The 19233-nt window shown below is 43.8% G+C and overlaps 1 protein-coding gene across 1 annotated transcript in view; it reads right to left on the minus strand.

The window, feature by feature from the left end:
• Positions 1-15812, minus strand: part of SNX30 (sorting nexin family member 30) — a 47267-nt gene extending 31455 nt beyond the window's left edge. The window contains exon 1 of the mRNA XM_057374563.1: positions 15513-15812. Within this exon, the coding sequence (XP_057230546.1) occupies positions 15513-15674 (162 nt within the window). The 5' untranslated portion in view covers positions 15675-15812. The remainder of the gene's footprint in view (positions 1-15512) is intronic.
• Between the last annotated feature and the right edge of the window lie 3421 nt (positions 15813-19233).

Consider the following 19233-nt stretch of genomic DNA (forward strand, 5'->3'; position numbering starts at 1 on the left):
GAAGGTCTAGCAAGGCCTGGGTCACAACATATAGCAGTTACAGTGTGACATTCAGACTTCCAGGTTCATGAGCTATTGGTTAAATACTAGGCTCCTGTGCACAATTGTAAAACCAGCACAAAGGCAGGCTCTTCATGCATTCCTGTAAAGTTTCTAGAATTCATCGAGACACCTGAATTTATGGGTACATGAGTCAAATTATTTTAGAAGGCTATGGTTGGTATCCTACAGCACCAGGCAAATAGAAACTAACTGCCTGTGTTCGAAATGCACCTTGCCAACAATGCAGGCTGCTATCTGGWAAGGCTGCTTCGCATTAGTTTGTCTTATGCCGTCCAAGCACCTTGACCTGTCAGCCTGCCCAGAAATAGATACTAAATCTATCAAGAAGTTCACTTCATCCAAACATAAAACTTGACTGAAATGTTTTAACTACAAGTCCACATGTGAGATTCAAGTGAGTTGGGAAGTTTCCAGCTGTTGTCATCTTCCCCCAGGAGATTTTCCACGACTCAATTTACAGTGTAGTTTGGAGCCACATAAAATAAAAAGTTCAGGAGCTTGGCATTCAGTCTTCTGGATGGCATCCTCCCCGCACAGAGCAGAACGCCAGAGAAAGCATCCAGGACTCAACCCCTGAAGACTAAAACAGGGGCCTAAAATTCCATAGGTATTGTTTTATTGTGAAGACCATGGAGTCTCCTGCTGAGTTACAGGCAGCTAGTCAATATTGCAGCTTCCACTGAATGCTAGTTTTCACCTATTGTTGCCTGAGCATGTGTACAGATTAACCATATTGCTTTGTTTTCTAAGCAGCAATCCATGAAGAAGCAGAAGGTGTGGTTCAGGCAGGTCTTCCAAGCTCACATAAGCTCACCTCTGGAAAGGGTTAGCCTGAACCCACGTGATGCTGTGTGCTCACTGCTCCCGTTCAACAAGTGCTGAGTGACAGTAAGAGACTTTAGAAATCTTGCTCTTTAGAGGTAAGAAGCAGACTTAACCCTAAATACCCCAGACTAACTTAGGGACTTCAGAGCCAGGCCTGTACTGCTCCTAGAACCTCATTACTTCATTTGTGAAATTCAGTGTGTTTTCTCCTTCTATTTCAAGGTGTTCCATTGCTTTTTGCAGAGACACAGTGACAGTCATGTTAAGGAGACAACAATTCCACACAACCATAGCTGGGTTTTGGAACACTCTTACCCCCGTATCTTCAGTACGTGACAGTAAGTCATTGGAGAATGGCAGCCAATCATTGGAAAACTAAAGTGGTTTAGACATAAACATTCCCAAGGGCACTATAAAAGCTTACATTAACCTGGCTTTCACAGACCTATTCATAGTATTCCTTGTCTCATCCCAGCAAGTTTTGAAAGCAGGTGGTTTTTGTTTACAGAGCTCTCTTCCACTGACCTGTACAGGTCAGCTGCTCGTAGAAAGCAACTTCAACATCCTCCAGGTACATCTAGATTTGCTCATCTATGCACAGTATTCTATTAGAAGACCCCACTGAATATCTGTTTAGCCAAATTGCAGTCTACACGAGACTGTTACCCAGTATCAGCTAGATAGAGAACAAGGGAAGAAAATACCTTTACTTCCCCTTTATATATGTTCAGTTTTACTATCTATCAGGCAACAGCATCAGACTTTATTTATTAGAGGTCACTTGTTTCTTCATGTCTGAGGTAGTGCATGTCCCAGTACCTGCTTTTGAGCAATTAATTCAAGGCACCAAAGTGGGGTTACACAGTGCACAGAAGGGAGAATGCTGTGGGCAACAGAAGCAACGGGAAGAACAAGGCAATGATGCTTTTCTGGGGTTAAAAAAGAAATTAAAAATCCCCACACTTAAATGTCAAAAACCTTATTAATTCCCATGAAGAAAGACCATGTTCTTCCACTGATCACAGATAAGACAGTGCTAAGTTGTTGTTTGACAAGAACTGAAGAACTGTGAAAATCAACTCCCAGGCTAGACCTACCCTCCTGGGAAAGGGTAATTGGTTACATGTACCAGCTGGCTATTTTAAGAGCAATATAGAGTAAGTACAAAGCAGAAGGAATTCCTCTTCTAATTACCTTAGAATGTGTAAATAGAGGAGGAACAATGTTGGGTTGCTGAGGACCCCAGCCCAAATTTTCAATTCTTAGCCATGAAGGGTATTACGAATCAAGTCTATGGGCTCTGCAGGGCTGGGCAGAAAGCCCCCTGCTTTCAGGACACAGTAATTATGTAACTAAACATGTCTGTTTTCAGGGCCATGCCCCATCTCCAGAGTTGAAGCAATACAACCGGGATTTTGCCCATTTAATGAAACAGACACTAGACAAAAACTTTGCTCTCGGAATATTTTAAACAGGCATCCTAGTGCAACATGTTGCCAAGTCATGAGTCTGGTGACTTTGCTCTGGTGTTCATAATTTGAACTTGTATTTCTGCTCCTGTAGGTCAGAGTTGCCTAGAGACACGCTTCTCAGCATCCCTGAAAAAAATAAGAAGTTAAGATGCAACAGCTAATCATGGTGGCTTGCCATTTGRTATCACTCAAGGCCTGGGAACATTCTTGCTTATACAGATATCATGGTTGGAATAGTGCTTCTTTGCACTTCAGTTGGACAGAGAAACACTGAAATAAGCTTTACAGAGGTACCACAAACATTGCTGGTTGACACAAGCATTTTCCAAGCCTTCTCATGTACATCTCATGGGATTCTCGCTCATTTCTGAGGCTAACAGTCAAGTTTCATAAGATGGGTTATTTTACTTAGTGACTTGTTTTCCTGTAAATCATCACAGTTAAGCTTATCAGAACAAGAATGTGGGCACTCTATAAACACTCTAGCAAACAGCATTTGCAGCAAGACCCATAAGCTATCTCCTACCTCCGTTGCTAAAGTCTTTAGGGATTCAGCTACAATGCGGCTTAGTTTCAGTATTCCTGYGTACCGGGGCAAAGGCAAGTGTCACAAGAAGGTGTGAAGTACCACACCAGACTATCTGTTCACACAGTCTGGCTATATGTCTGCCTTCTTACAGTCTGTAAGAGGCTGGCCTCCTCTCCTAGGCTGGAAGGGGAACTGTGCAATACCACTCTAAAGCTAAATGTGATTCAGGTGGCTCTGAAAATGAGGAATGTGAGTGGCATCTCACACATGTTTTACAACACTGAAACAAGACTTTCAATATTAGTAATAAGCCATTTTACTGTGCTGTTTTGTTCATAAAAGGCCAAATGCTTTTGGAGGCCAGGCATCTGGAAGATGAAATGGGTTATTATTTGCARCAGACATTAATTAGGCAAAATGTAAAGGTTTAAGACACACTTTTGACTAATTAACTGCCACAAAGCTGACATGTACTCCCCCATATGCTTTGAACACGAAGGAAAGTGTGAGGAGTAACTGCAGGATTGCCATAGCTTCCTTACTGTGGTAAATGTCAAGAGGTATTTTAACACATCCACAGGATGAGCTAGTCTCTCGAAATAAAAAGTTTCAGATCCAAGGTTAGCTCTCACGTCTGTTTTCAGAGCACTTGAGTCTTTGCAAAAAGCTGTATCTATCTTCCTAGGCAAAACACCAGGCTGACAACTGTCCAGCAAGATTAGTTCAGTTATGTTTAAGTTGCAGAAAGCAGTAAAAAAGTGCTTATGACCTGATGGAAAGCAAAGAAGTTTAAGATTTGGGCAGCCTTGGACAGCCCTTTAGCGGAGCTGTAAGTTCTTCTTTCTACACCTCTTAGTAGAAGGCAATGGGCACCAATTCCAGTTTATCTTCAGAGCTCAAAAGCCTCCACAAATGGCAGAAGCTACATCTAAATCTCCTCTAGCTCTGTTAAGTTCCATGCCTGTATGCAAGGATTTTGTTTCAGTAATATTGCKTGTTACGTGGGTTCTGCAGTTGTGCACATAGAAACATCACAACCCATTTTAACATGTTAAAGAATACCTGGTTAACAAATAAGCCTAACACACCAAGTGTTTTGTTTGAAACTTCATTTCCAGAAGCTGAGYTCTGACCTTCTAAATTGCAAAGCAGCAGCCAGGATTTCAGACCATGAGCAGGAAAACTTGAGTCCTGTCTGTGACGAGGCATGATTCTCAATCCAAGAAACCAGATTTATATCTGATTACAGATGGAACAGTTTATTAAGCTTGTCCAAACTAAAATGCCTTCTCTTAGAGACATACAGTTTTGTGCTAAGACTCTGCAGATATACTGTGTAGAAGATTGTTTTTTTTCTTTTCACTCTCTAGAAGTAGGTTTAGTTGCATCCAGTTATCTAGTTAGTTATCTATCCAGTTATCTAGTTAGTTATCTATCCAGTTATCCAGTGTCACCAAACTGCCAATTTGGCTTTTGAGAGCAAGCAGTAATATGCTGGGGTTTTTTAATGTGAACAGATGCAAAGGATTGGGGGAAAAGAGAGAAGAATTAGATAGGAAAGAAAATATAAGAAGGCTGGAAAACACTGTAGGATCCTGGTAAATATTTCACTTACACAAAAAAGAGCATGTATGTACTACAATATGGGTTTCCTCATGCTCTCTGTTTCAGATGAGTTGCATTAATTCTCCTGACACAGATCAGGAGAGATTTCATGAGAACTAGCCAGACTGAAGAGATATCACTGTGCAAGTAAAGAAGGCAAAGATACTTAAAGGGGAGAATTCATGTTTACATCTCGTGACCTGAAGAGCTGGAAGAGGATGCTTTTGGAGAAGCTCTGAGAGTCAGTTTATGCAGGTGGAATTTAAGTGATATTCCTCTATCACATTTGCTGATATACAAGCCACTTTCCAGCAAAGGGATAAACAAAGTGCTTATTTGTTAGAAGAAAAACAACCCTAAACTGAAACCCACACAGCACGACTGCTTCAGTCCCTACTTTGAGGAGAAAAACTGAAGAAAAGCAGTATTTCTCCACACTATGAAAACTATTTATAGACAGATGGAATTGAGATCTACAGACGAATCTATCTAGAGAAACACGCTTTAGTTAATGGTCTAGGCCTATCAGAGCCACTAAGGTATATAAAAGTTATTTAGCACACAAGGCTTCATGTGAAGTATACTGATCCAGGAGTAGCCTAGACAGCACACTGGAAGTCAGCATACAAATTGTGAAGAAGTCAACACAATCACTGGCAGTAAATGGCATTGATTAAAAATTTAATGGGACTTTCTGGGCAATAAGCCAAAACCCACAACTTTATCTTGTGAGTATTCAAAATTTCACTCAATTTGCCTTACACTAGCATGGAAAAAGCTACAGCAAAGGCAACAGCTCCACCCAGAAAATCATTGGTTTAAGTATCATCTGGGGTGGTCTATCACCTGCCATTCCCACACGTCAGTGCTTTCACCACAGTTAGCTGAAAGTGCCTGCTGCTAACATTGTCTGCACCACCAATGGGGAGGAGGCTTCCCTGTCCCTGAGCATCACCTGTGTGCAGCATCTTCCTTTTCAAGGAACACACAGCATGATTCAAGCTTACTGGAAAAGTGAGACACGCTATACAGAGACACTTCAAGGTAGAGGAGCTTTTTCAGACTTCAGTGTGTAGTCAGAGCACAGACTAATAATCATGATGAAAGCATGCCCTTCAGTGCTGTAACACTATAACACTGTAAACCACTGCACTATTAGCATCAATGATCACTCCAAGACAGGAAGAGAGGATGTCACACTGACAGTAGGGTCTGATCTCTGCAATTTGAGGCATAATCTAGGATCAAGTTTACATTTTATGTATTTTCCTGCAAACTAGAGTACTTCACAAAGCCCTGTCTTTGCTCCCACACACTTGTGCAGTATTTGTCYTCAATCGGGATATCCAAAATGACAAAGCAGAAACTCATCTCTGAGGAGAGCTCTTACCACCACTTCCACTTCCAAAGTAACATCTCACCTACCGCTTATCACTTCATAGAAGCAGYAGTGTAGAAACTCTAAATGCAGCTGTGAAACAGAATTGCTCTCTAACTGGATTTATGCTTCAAGGACCACTCTGTACACAGCTCTTGTCTAAACTCTTTCCTGCCAGCTACATAAGTTTTAGATTATTGTCTCTATTTTCAGAATCATTTCAGCTAGCTCCCGTAACCAATATCACGTAAGTGCTTAGTCTGATTCTTTTGATTTCAGTGAGATACCTGGTGGAGAGTCAACAGTTTTGACATTACAGCTGAAGATGACATCTCTTTCCACCGCTTGACCTACCCAATTTTGAAAGTAGAATTTGTCCCATAAATTTATCTGTCAAAAAACAGAATCACAGAACGGGTCAGGTTGGAAGGTACTGCATTGGGTCATCTGGTCCAACCTCCCTGCTCAAGCAGGGTTAACCTAATGCATGTTGCACGGCATGGCATCCAGACAGCTCCTGAATATCTCTAGTGAGGGAAATCCCACAACCTCTCTGAGCAGCCCATTCAATGCTCCATCTCTTGMACAGTAAAGTTCTTCCTTGTATTCAGCTGGAACTTCTGCATATGTTTCTCCACTGTCTTTGTCCTATTGCTGGGCAGCACTAGGAGGAGCCTGGTCCAGCCTCTTGACACCTGCCCTTCAGATACTCATACACATTAATGAGATCCTGTCTCAGGTTCTCTTCTAGAGGCTGAAAAGCCACAGCTCCTTCAGCTTTTCGTCACATTAGAGATGCTTCAGACCCTTAATCCTCTTTGTCACCCTCCACGGGATCTGCTACAGAGCTCTCTGTCTCTCCTTTACTTTGCAGGTGAGTGACACAGCATTGCAGATGAGGCCTCACCAGGGCTGAGCAGAGGGGCAGGATCACCTCCCTTGACCTGCTGGCAATGCTCTTCCAAATGCAGYCCAGGATGTCACTGGCCTTCTTGGCCACCAGGGCACACTGCTGGCCCATGGACAGTCCTTGCTGTCCACCAGCACTCCCAGCTCCATCTCGCCACAGAGCTGCTTCCAGCAGGTCACCCCCAGCCTGTGCCGGTGCCTGGGGCTGTTCCTTCCCAGGTGCAGGACCCTGCATTTGCCTTTGCTCAGTTTCAGGAGGTTCCTCTCTGCCCATCTCTCCAGCCCGTCCAGGTCCTTCTGAAGGGCTGCACAGCCCTCTGGGCTATCGGCCACTGCTCCCAGCTTTGTGCTGTCAGTGAAATTGCTGAGGAGGCCTCTGCCCTTCACCMGAGTCATTGRTGGATCAGTTAAACAACACTGGGCCTGCTACTGAACCTCGGGAGACTCCACCAGGGACAGGACTCCAACCTGACCCTGTGCCACTGATGACCTCTGGGATCTGCTGTCCAGCCAGTTCTCAATCCACCTCCCTGTCCACTCATCCAGTCCTCTCTTCCTGAGTTTGCCTATGAGGGTGTTGTAAGAGACAGCGCTGGAAGCTGTGCTGAAGGCAACATCCACTGCTCTCCCTCATCCATCCAGCTAACTGACTGCAAAAGRCAATCAGGTTGGTCAAGCACAATTTACCTTTAGTGAATCCATGCTGACTATGCCTGATTACCTTCCCATCCTCTCTGTGGATAAAGACGTCTACCAGAATTACTTGTTTCATCACTCTTCCAGGGATTGAGGTGAGGCTGAATAGTCAGTAGTTCCCCTCTGGAACCCCCTTCTTGCCCTTTTTGAATGCCATTTAAGCTGGACTGGCACTGGAAATGCAAACTCATTAAAATAATTGCAGCTTATTAAATATTTTTTTCCATCTTCAGTTAGTAACTGCAGTATTGTTAGTTRCAACCTTGCAGTCAGTTATTGCCCTTAGTAACTGGAAAGAAACAGCTTCCCTTTGGTTTTCAGTACTTTATTAAGAGTAACTTCACCAGATGCAGATGGYATGGCAGAGTTCAGACCTTTCTTCCCATTACACTTTAGTGATGGAAGCAGTTCTCYCCAGCCACAAGAACTTGGAAATCTCAGCTGCACTGGAACCCAGGCTCAGGCAGTCAAGTCTGCCACAGCTTAAGGAGTCAGTACAGCTCAGCATTTAAGATCTTGCTCAAGGTCAGCAGAGGACAAGACTCAAAAAAGTTATTTCTGAGAAATACACATAATAACTTGAATAAAAATGGCATTTTATCTTAAGTCTTCTGCAGAATGAAAGCACATGCAAATTACAATCTCAAAGATGCACTTCAGATGCTGCAAGTAGATTTTCTTGTAGCAGCACTAAGTTAAGTCCCASTGCACCAAAAGATCTCCCTGCCTTGTCTCCTGACCTACTTTACAGAGACCAGTCTCTCCACTCAGGGCAGGTGAGAGACTGGCCCACATCACAGCCAGACCATCTGTTTAAGATACSACAAGAGTAGACCACAATGCTAGAAGACACCAGGACAATAGTTTGCACATTAATCTAGGAACAGAGGTCTCCCAGACGARTGTGTCAATACAAAACCTTTGATCTTTTATTCTCTGCCCCTCCCACCATTAATTATAGGGACATGCTGCCTTGAAGCACTGATAGTAGGAGGAGGTGCCCACATAACTAATAAGAGAACTTCGCTATCCATGTGGTAATCCCATTCTATCCATGAATGAGCTCAAAAAGCATTCAACTTCTTGGGTAAGTTTAACGCACTCCAGCACATGCAGCCCTGCAGATTCTTTCTGACCACCAAGTCTAACTTTTTCCACCATGGCTGACAAAGTATTGCCAAGACTCATCCTTCTGAAACCCATCTGAAGAACCAAGTTCCTCTACGTATGCTCTGAATATTTGTTTTCAATACTCTRTCTTATTATGTATGAAGCAATCCTGTGGAAAAGATTTTGAGAGCTATGCAACACTGAATTTAACCTCAAAGCACACACCCCTCCCTCCATTAAGTTGAAGTAAGAACCACAAAGTAATAACACTGTTACACAGTAGAAGCTATATTTAGCTTTACCAGGAGAGATTGAAAAAGTAATGGTACTGAGACAGTTGCGCTGATGCAAGTGTTTATTCCAACTTGGTAAGCTATCCTTTATCTTGTTCGGAAGAGAGTTGCCCATTCAAGAAACTCACTGTAGTTATATCTCATAAACAGACCCCTGAATTTTACAACTAGAGCATCTGTGTTGTAAGATACCCTTTCCCATTTCTACACATGAAGGCAACTTAATTAAGAGCACCAATGTGCCCTTAAAGTTTGCTTCTACGCCATCAAACTTCAGAGTGACTACAAGGAAAAGATGACATGCAAGCCTATCTTTTCAGTAAGATACCATGGTATTAACCTACCCAAGTGGTATCAAAGTTTAAGAGATGAAATAGCTACAGAGACCAGATCTAGTTAACATTATAAAGAAAGATAGGAAACTGGATTCAGACAACAGCTTGACTGTGGACACAACCCTGACGACATGCTGAAAGCCATGCTAGGTTTAAGTAAGATCTTTTAATCAGGAGACTGAAAAAGAGCTGTCTGACATGCACACACACACAGGRCAACAGGAAAAGAGACAGCAATTCCTTTAAACAAGATGACAACCAAGCTCAGCCTTTGAGAGCTGATGGCCTACTTAGGAAGCAGGCAGCACACAACTGCCTGTACTTAAGAAATATGGTTCATTCCTGTCTTCAAAAAGGATACAGGGAAGTTAACTTCCCCTTAATTTCTGAAAATGGTAAAGCAAATATAAGAAACCACTTCCAAATTCACAAAGCACAGGGTGATGAGAAGTCAGCAAATACTTAAGGGATGTCATGCATAACCAGCTCAACACCTGCTATGAAGATATCACTGGGCTGGTGTACAAGAGAAGAGCTTTAATATAGTTTATTTCAACTTTAAGAGGGCTTTCAGCATAATCTGCTATAACACACTCCTAGACCATCTGATGAGGCACAAAGTAGACAGATGTACAGCAAAAGGACTGAAAACTGGCTGAACTGCTAGGCTCAAAGCATTGTAATCCTACAAATTCTAAATGGCGTATATGAGCAGAGAGTATGAGGGTCACTATTGCTTTAATATCTTCATTAATGACCTGAGTTATGGAAGAGGGTACATTCTCATCAAGTGTCCTGAGCATACACARCTGTATAGAGTGTTGATACATTAGATATTTGTGCTGAAATTCAGGGAGACCTCAACAAGGCTGGAGAAATGGGCTATCAGATACCTCAAGAAATTCTACGTGAGGATACACAATCCTGCATCTGCCAGGAGCATGTGTGCTGGCAGCTGGTTGACTGAAAAGCAGTTTAGCATGAATGGAAAAAACCCCAYAGACACTGATGAAAGAACTGACCAAAAGCCAATAATATGCCTCAAGCCAAAAAAGGCAAATAGTCTGGAGATAATAATGCTCAGGGAATCTYATCAATATGGATAAATATTTGATGGGAGGATGTACAGAAAGAAGTGACAGACTCTCTTCTGTGAAAATTGAAATACTGGAAGTACATGCGAAGGGTATTTMATTTTGTGGGTGACTGGATGCAGGAAGAGGATGCCCAGATAGGTGTTAAAAAAACGACTTCATGGCATCCTGGGCAGCCTGCTCTGTCTGAGCCAAGAGTTTGGACGACCCAATACGCAGAAGTGCCTTCCAGCCTCAATTTCCCTGGGACAACTTCCCCCTATCTACATTTTTGCATCCCTGTAGATAAGAACAGAGATCAGCCCTTCCATACTGACATAGCTTCACAAGTTCACCAACTGCAGTTTGACTTCCTGCATACTTCAGTCTCTCCCACAACTGAGAATTTACCTCCAGCTTCCTTTAAGAAACAATACCTGGTGCTGGCCTAAGTTCTCATCTAGTCAGAAAAGGAAGAAGTTTGTAGAAGCTCAGGCAGATCTATTTTAAGTTTTCAGATTATACCGCATACTGGTTTCATCTGTGGGTGGATAAAGTTAAGAGCAATAATTATAAAATAGCAACCAAGGCGGCTGGAAGTAGAGCTTCAGACTCTCAGTATATTTTTTGGAGAGGTGCCAGGTTCACTCTCAGAACAAGTGTGCTATGTAACAGCACTCCAGCAAACACCAAGTATTTATATTTGATCAGGTGCTAATAAGAAGTCTAAGAAGTCTAAGAATTCACCAGGGTGGTAACTTGGAAGCAGAGGAGCATGCAAACAATAGATTTCAGTTAGTAACCAAAAATTTGCAGTAGGAGTTTTTAAATTCATCTCCATGAACTAGCAAATTTAAGTTATGCATTCACTGGTATCTGCTTTCTATACTACCTATAAAACAGCCTTGAAGCTCTTATCAGCTGTATAGTTAACAGAGGCAAATGMAAGGTATAGAGAGTTTTCAAGCAGAAAAGCTGAGAAAGTTACATGTAGCCAGTCACAAGTACAGTTATAATTAGTCAGAAATGTCTGAAAAAGGACAAGAGAGTCTGAGTCCTAGGACAGGTGGGATATGAAAGCTTTTGGAGTCCTTGGCAAGAAACCAGTGATGTGAATCAGGAGTCTTATCAGACAGCTGCCAGACTCAAGGCAAACCATAGCAAGAACAGCAAACACCACCACATTAGGAAGATACTCTGATGATACAAGTCTAGAGGACCACAGCTAGGTGACAGCGGAACTAAGCCATACACAACACTTTCTTTCAAACTCTGCACAGCCTACCTGGCACTTGCAACTCTTAGCAGCTTTTTTAATCTGCACAGCCTCAGGGGGCCTGAATCCTGAGTTTTCACACAGCAAAATATCATCTACTTCTCACCTCTGCTCTGAACTCAGTAAACCATTAATACCGCCTTTTCTCCTCATTGTCAAAGTGTTTGTCCTAGTGCACAGAGCAGATTTGCTACCAAAAGTGACAAACTTGTGCACGGGAGTCAAACAGTCATGTGCAAGCAGAACTTCCTTCTTTTTTTAAAAGGAAAAGGAGGACAGAAATACAGACACTTCCCCATTTGTCTTGCCCTCCTCAGCAGATGATCTGCTCTGAACACCACATCTCAATTAGCTTGCATTTCCTCCAAAAGCTAAATCAGCAAGACCTTTTACAACTAACCCTGCCATGAAACCTGAGGAATTGTTTCCTGCTGTATGTTTCTCTTCTCATCTGGTGTTAAAAAAGCCCAAACAAATAAAAGGAAAAAAAACCAAAACACAACCGACATGGTCAGCAGCACACAGGCTCAGCTTTAGCCATCTCTATCTGAAAGACAGTAGGGATGAAGGAAGAATAAACTCAGAGAAACTCAGTGGTCAGGTGTCAAGATAATGTTTTATACAATTAAGACTTCAGGGGGAACAGAAAGATCTTTACAGAAACACACGACCAATAAATGCTACAGAGACAATGATCTACAACTCAAGTGTTTCATGTTTCTTGCAGCATTACTGTGAAAGTCAAGTATTTAGCTGAAAATTTAGGAGGTAAGATGTTGTCAAAATGTCACAGTGCCCTGGTTTCTAAAACTACTGTGTGCTAAAAATCAGGATGAAGATACTACTTCAGACTATGAAAGTTCTGCAGCCCTCTTCCTGAGATTCAGAAAACTTCAGACTAGTCTACTTAGACGGCCTTAGTAAACAGCACAAAAGATTTTCCTTCCCTTTCCCATGACCTACTACTCTAGCAGAATTAGCCACTGTTCTTGAATATCAACCTAATGTTTATGAGACTTTTATACAGGCTCTGAATTACTTTGTTATTTCCACATTTGAATCAAAATCCAAAAGGAGATACACAAGTGGGTGTTCCTGTCCCCCAGGTTTCTGACTCAGGATAAAGTACTCTTACTGAATGGGTCAAAAAAATTTTTTAAAAAAATGCTTTGAAGAACACAAAGCAGTGATGGCAGAGGTTCAGCCACTTCAGGCTACACATCRGTGGGAGTGAAAGTTGAAGCACTTTTTTGGCAGAACTTTACTTGTGAACTTTCTCCAATCAGAGGATTTCAGTCTTAAGTACTTGTAACTTGAAGCACATTTTAGGAGGTTATTTGCTCAGAGAAAACATGAGAAACCCAGAAAAAGCAAATTATCCATTTCATGGTGATGGGCCACCTGTTGTCACTAGCCCTTTTGCTAGAGGGATATCCTAGTAGCGGTCTGGATATGGACAGTTGTCCTTAAAGAATCTAACTCAGAGACTTGGTACAAGGGGAAACTTGTACCAAAACTTCTCCTGCAGTACCAATCTCCACCAGACACTCCCTAAAAAGGCCAGGGAGATCAGAACAGCATCTGCTCAAGAATCAATAAATAACAACTGCACAGCTTTAAGCCTAAGTCTGACTTGAATGCTGACCTCCCTTCGTTACTCAGTTATTGAAGTTCCTCAGCACTGTTAGTTGATTAGTGGGCCAATCTTTCAAAAGATCAGTAACCTACCACCACATATTAAGAATTTTATGATTAACACTGGAAGTGTTCAACGCCAGGTTGGATGAGGCTCTGAGCAACATGGTCTAATGAAAGGTGTCTCTGTACACAGTGCAGATGTTGGACTAGATCACTCTTGAACTCCTTTCCAACTCAAACCATTACATGACTCTTAGACTGAGACATACAAGCCACCCAAAGAATTGTTTTACCTGTTTACCTCCTCTTACCACACTCCCTCTGTAGACTACTCAATACCTAGTGCAAGCAGTTGAATTTTACCATTGCCTTAAAACTAGGAGCACCTGTTTACTAAATTTTTCTTCTGTGGTGGGAAAGAAGTTAACCCATTTTTTTCTTGCCAGTGTGTGAAGCATTAAAGTAAAGAAGGGACATCCCATACAGCAGAGCTGTTGATCTCCTTCCATCAAGACAGTAAGACATTTGGCTTTTTCTGCTAATTCAGCTAGAAGGAAAAAAAAAATATATATTCTTTTCATACTGGAAAGCCTTTCATTCTGCAAGGATCATAACCAAGCACCATTTCCAGGTCCAGCACGGAACTGCTCTCAAGTCTAAACATCACTTACCACAGCCACTTTTGCTCTCCCTTTTAGAGTACTTCTACACTGCCAAGTGCCTGGAACAGGACAGTACTACATAAAGGTACCAGAAGGTGGATTTAATTTCTATTGCTGATGGAAAAACTGGGCAAGAACCTTCCTACTAATGATAAGTTAGCTGACTACAGCCTTGCAGMTAGAGAGGTATTTCTGCTCCAAGATTGCCAGGAATACTGATACACTTCTCAAAACCTCAAAGCAAGATAAGCTTGCTTGCACTCCAAAAGCAAAAAAGTTCTTAAATACATCTGAGGAAAGGTGTTACAGATGGTGAATTACTCCTCCGATCACTGCTACTCAGCCACTATACAGCAGTGTGGACCATGCTAACAGAGTGAGTATGGTACAATCACTGCACTCCTCATCTGCAAGATCTGTGAAGGCAGCTGCCAACTTCTACTGCTATAGCTCTGCCAAACAACAACCTACTTACATGATTAAATCAATCTATCATAGACAAAAACCTCCACAATTTCTGCCCCTGCCTTAGTCACCCTACCCTTCTCTCAGCAGGTCATAAACTCTGACTAATTTCTTAGATGAAGGCATATGTTCCTGAATCRAAGGTAAGCCTGGCTTCTCAGTAGAACAACAGTGGGCAAATGTTCAAGGAGATGACTCCTTACATGGGCAAGAAGAAGGGCTGAATCCCTACACACAGCTGCACACAGATGATGAAATATGCACAGGCCAGGCTACCTTCACTCACTCCCCTGTAGCATGGGAGCGTATCGGGCCAGATACCACTGACAGCCTCAAAACTCTTGGAGCCTGGGGATCAATCYTACCCAGAAGTCGCTCCATACTCCCCAGGACAAAAGCCATAGAAGAAGCACTTCTTGACACCAGCAACTCAGTAACACCCTGTACACACAAACCAGCTGTGATATTCGAGCCCATATCACTCCTTGCAGCTCTTGCTCCCAGGAAATCCTACCCAAAAAACGTCAGGAAGTCTTGTCTACAGAGATACCAAGTTCTTGCAAGCATAGCTAATGCACCAGCAGTGCTGTACTGCCACTACCGTATTATCACCACGGGGAAGCACTTGACAGAGTTCACTAGTGTCCTGTGAACATATGCCAGAGCTAGGGAAGGCAAACACGCATAGATACCCTGTCTGTATTAGTACTGGGAAGAAGTGAGCAGGAGTTCAGCCTGAAAAGGACAATCACAGACAAGCTGATGATAAGGAAACAATGTCAGCCCCAAGCCTTCTCGGTGACGGCTACAAGAAGGAGGYAGCAAAGGTGCTGCAGCAATTCCGCAAAAATTTACACCGATCTGTAGACAGTATGAGCCACAGGTAGACACAGTAAGAAAAATATCGCCTCTCGCAACCCTCTGATGACAGCGCGACCACCAGTGTCCCAGCCGGTACCTCGCAGCAAGGGATAGGATTGTCTTCTCCCTCCGGGGCCGCTCTGGGCTCTTGCAATAGATGTCAGCAGCGCCCAGGGCTTCATCGGCGGGGAGACGAAGCCGGGAAAGGGGATGTATCAGGGAAGGACATACACAACCCTTCTCCCTGCTCTCCTTCAATGCAGAGACTCCTTCAACACCAGAGGCCCCCTCAAATGCCGCGCCCCCTTCCCCCGGGCCGTACCTTGTCGGCGATGCTTCGGGGCAGGAGCAGGTCGGGGCTGGGGGTAAGTGCCGGCCCCATCTCCTCGCTGCTGGACGTGGCCAGGGGATGCGGCATCTCCCGCAGCGACTTGGGCCCGGAGGACGGGAGGGGTTTAGGGGCGCTCGCCGCACCGCCCGACATCGCGCCGGGGCCGGGCAGCGACCGAGGCAAGGAGGGAGGGAGCAGAGGCCGCGCCGCCTCGGCGAGGAGCTGCGGGGCCGCGGCCAGAGCCTGCCCGCCACCGCTCCGATACGAGGAGGAGCAGGAGGCGACGGCTGCGGCGGAGGAGGAGGAGCGAGCGCAGCATCCGCCTGCGCCACCGCCCGCCCCTTTGCAAAGCGCCATCCGCGCCACCTGCCGCCCCTCCCCGCCCGGCCGGGCTCGGACCGCCAGCGGAGGGCGCGGGCCTCCCTACCCGGCGCCGGGGACACAGGCACCACCCCCGGCAGCCACCCGGCCCAGCCGGGCGGGGCGGGGTGGGGAGGAGGCAGGGGGAGACATCGAGACCCGCGAAGCCCCGGCCGGGCCGGTGGAGGCATCGAGAGTCGCGGAGCCCCGGCAGGGCCGGGCCGGGGGAAGCTCCGCGCCACCGAGCGGCCCCGACGGCCACCACGGRCTGCGGCGTTGTTGGGTAAAGTGCCAGAAAAGCAATCCAGCTCCTCGATTTTTCCAGGCTCAGTTCGCCGACCTCAAACTACGCTCATGTTTGAAGGGAAAGTTGTAAAGCGGCTGGTTGCGGTGCAGGTTCGACCCCAGCCGGGCACAAGAGGGACAAGGCCCGGCCTCCGGGACTCCCTCGCGGTGGGARTGGACCGCAAGTGGACACATAGATGTCTTGCACACCAGGCCTGCACAGAAACATGCTTTCTCTGATGTCGTGGGTCTACTTTTACCGCAGAGATCTCACGTTTAGAGATTGCATTGTTGTAGAATGTTACGTCGTGCTGAAAAGAGCTGAAAGATGATGTATCAAGTCCTGATGAAGCGACCCGTGCAAATCTAACAGCGTGTATGCATTACAAAAATTCAGTGATCTATCCCCATTTTAACAATATGGAAAAAGTGCTGATGACTTCGGAATAACTAATAAGTAGGAGAAAAATCATAGTCCGGTCTAAGATGTTCCCTCAGCACATAAAGCAGCTAAATTTGGCTGATAAATTATATTTTTCAAAATAATTTGCTCAACATTAATTAGGCGTCAGAGTAATGTGCTACTGGGGAAAGTGATGTATCACTATAAAAAGTCCATAATCCCTTCCAGCTACAGATAAATATATGAAGAGACACATACAGGCATGTGACCAGATAAGACTTGGATGCTGTAAATACTTCACTTGTGTTTAGCTTTTTCTGGGGAGAACAGACCATTGAAATCAAAAGGGCACTACCAATACCTAAAGCTAAGTTACCAAGTTTTACAGATGCCACGAAGCAGGACAACCATGAGAACACCACACTGTGAACTGTCATTACAAAAAGACAKGCTATTTATCAGAGGGGGAAAATAAGAGAAAAAAAATCAATCATTACTATAAATAACTACTAAATATTACATAACATTTGAACTCCAGTAAAAATCAAAAGTCCAAACCAAGTGCAGGCTCCAGCGAGAAGGAGGCTGTGAAATATTCCCTGTTCATTACACTTCAGAAACAACCTATTTATCTATCAGGAAAAGGAAGCAATGCAAACTACCAGCATAAATACATGCATCCCAACTTTCTTTTAGACTATCCAAATCTTAAGTGGACACTATGGTGATAAAGCAGCAGGCAGGTTCATGTATCTGCCACATTGCTCAGGAACTGGTTCCCTTCTGTTTTGGTTTAGGACTTACTGAGAGCTCTTCCTCTCTTTTCCCTTAGGATCTTCCCTCAGCTGTGTTTCCAGCTTAATCCTTTTCCAAAAGAAACCTGTCAGGGATGCAAACACCTTCCAAAGTTTGGAAGCCTGGGGCTATCCTAGCTCTATGCAAGTACAAATGACCTTCTACTCATTAAACCTTGGCTTGGTGGGCAGCAAGCTGAGCAGAAGCCTGCTGCTTTCTTGCAACAAAGAAGACAGGTGGTATCCAGGCCACCTAAAAAGCAAGCAGCACAGGCAGCAGATCGAGGAYAAGGTTTATCAGTCTCTGCTTGGCACTTATTAGACCTTATCAGAGATCCTGTGATTATGGGATATTTATACAAGATGCTGACAAACTGGGCAAAGTTCAGGGGGAGCACTGAGATGGTTGACCATCTGCAAGCAGCAGCTGTGGGGCTGAGGCTTTTTGAGCCTGGATGAAGCAGACAGCTTCAAGGACAGTTGATTGCATCCTCCAGCATCCCATAGGGAGCGGGTGGAGCAAATGGAACTGGACTCACCACAGCAGACCACAGCAGGAGGACAAGAGGCAAAGGACATCAGTTGAATCAGRAAGTTCCTGATGGACATTAGGGACAACATTTTTCCTCCTGAAGACAGCTGAGAGGCAGAGCAGGTTGCAGAGACAAATTGTGCAGTCTCCATCCTTGGAGATTATCAGGACGATCTGGTGTGATCTCATGTGTGACCCTCTGACCCTTTAAGCAAGAGATTGGACAGAGACCTCCCTATGTCCCTTACAGCCTAAATGATTCAGTGCTGCTACAGATGTCTGATTTCTGAGGTTATGTAAGGTGACCTCTCAATTATCCTGTATAAAAGGATAAAGTTCCAAGCTTCAGAGATCCACTTATTAGTCTAGTTTCCAGTGATAGGGCAATATATGCCTCTTCATTAGTTACATTTATCTGTGTTATCCAAATTGTTTCTGCTATGTCATCCTTACTAATTGCATCTGACACAGAATACTTAGAAACATTTTCAAATAACTAACTGGATCAGTATATGCAAACTATAGGAATATTTGTGCACCTGTGAATACAAGTAAGTTGAAATCTGGYTGGAAAAAGTTCAGAAGACATTAGTGGAAGAGCGGTTACACTGGAAAATGGCGATTGCTGATTATTATGGTGGTATTCCTAAATCGGGTTATTAAAGTTATGTTAAATTTCAGAATTCCAACACATAGCATGCTGTAAAGTCAAGCTGGCTAACTGTCGACACTAGGTCACTTCAATGTAATTTATGACAATTAACACACTTTCGAAAACCAAAACAAAATGGATAGGCAATCTAACACTGTCTTAATGACTAATGACATGTCTGTCTTCCTCTGATTGCAGTGAGTACCAAGTCTGTAAGGATCTGTACAGASAGCAATCTAGGTTTAACTGCGATACGTACCTTAGATAGCAGATGCAAACTATGAAACTGAACAATTAGGAGATGGCCAAGCTGGATGGAGCTCTGAGCAACCTGTTCCAGTGGAAGGTTCCCTGCCTGTGACGGGGGGGGGGGGGTTGGTACTGGATTATTTTTAAGGTCCCTTCCAACCCAGTCCATTCTATGCTCTATGAGAAGAGTTCAAAAACCATAAATCATACTCTAAAATAGATTGTACTTTAAATGTGTAACCTTAAAAATCTGTACAATTGTCTGGCCTTTGCTGTATTCTCTGTGAGTTCRTATCACAGACTAGGGTGAGCTTTTAGTTTCCTCTTCAGCCATAAGAGAAACCCATTTCTATTTTTCTTTAACATGGAAGATGACAATGTTATGTAGTTATTTTCAAGATTTGAACTTCAAAAAGAAGATAGAACATTGAATATGA

This window comes from Malurus melanocephalus, unplaced genomic scaffold (genome assembly GCF_030028575.1).
Source record: "Malurus melanocephalus ecotype Western Australia unplaced genomic scaffold, MMel_1.1 scaffold_228, whole genome shotgun sequence".
Lineage (NCBI taxonomy): Eukaryota > Metazoa > Chordata > Aves > Passeriformes > Maluridae > Malurus > Malurus melanocephalus.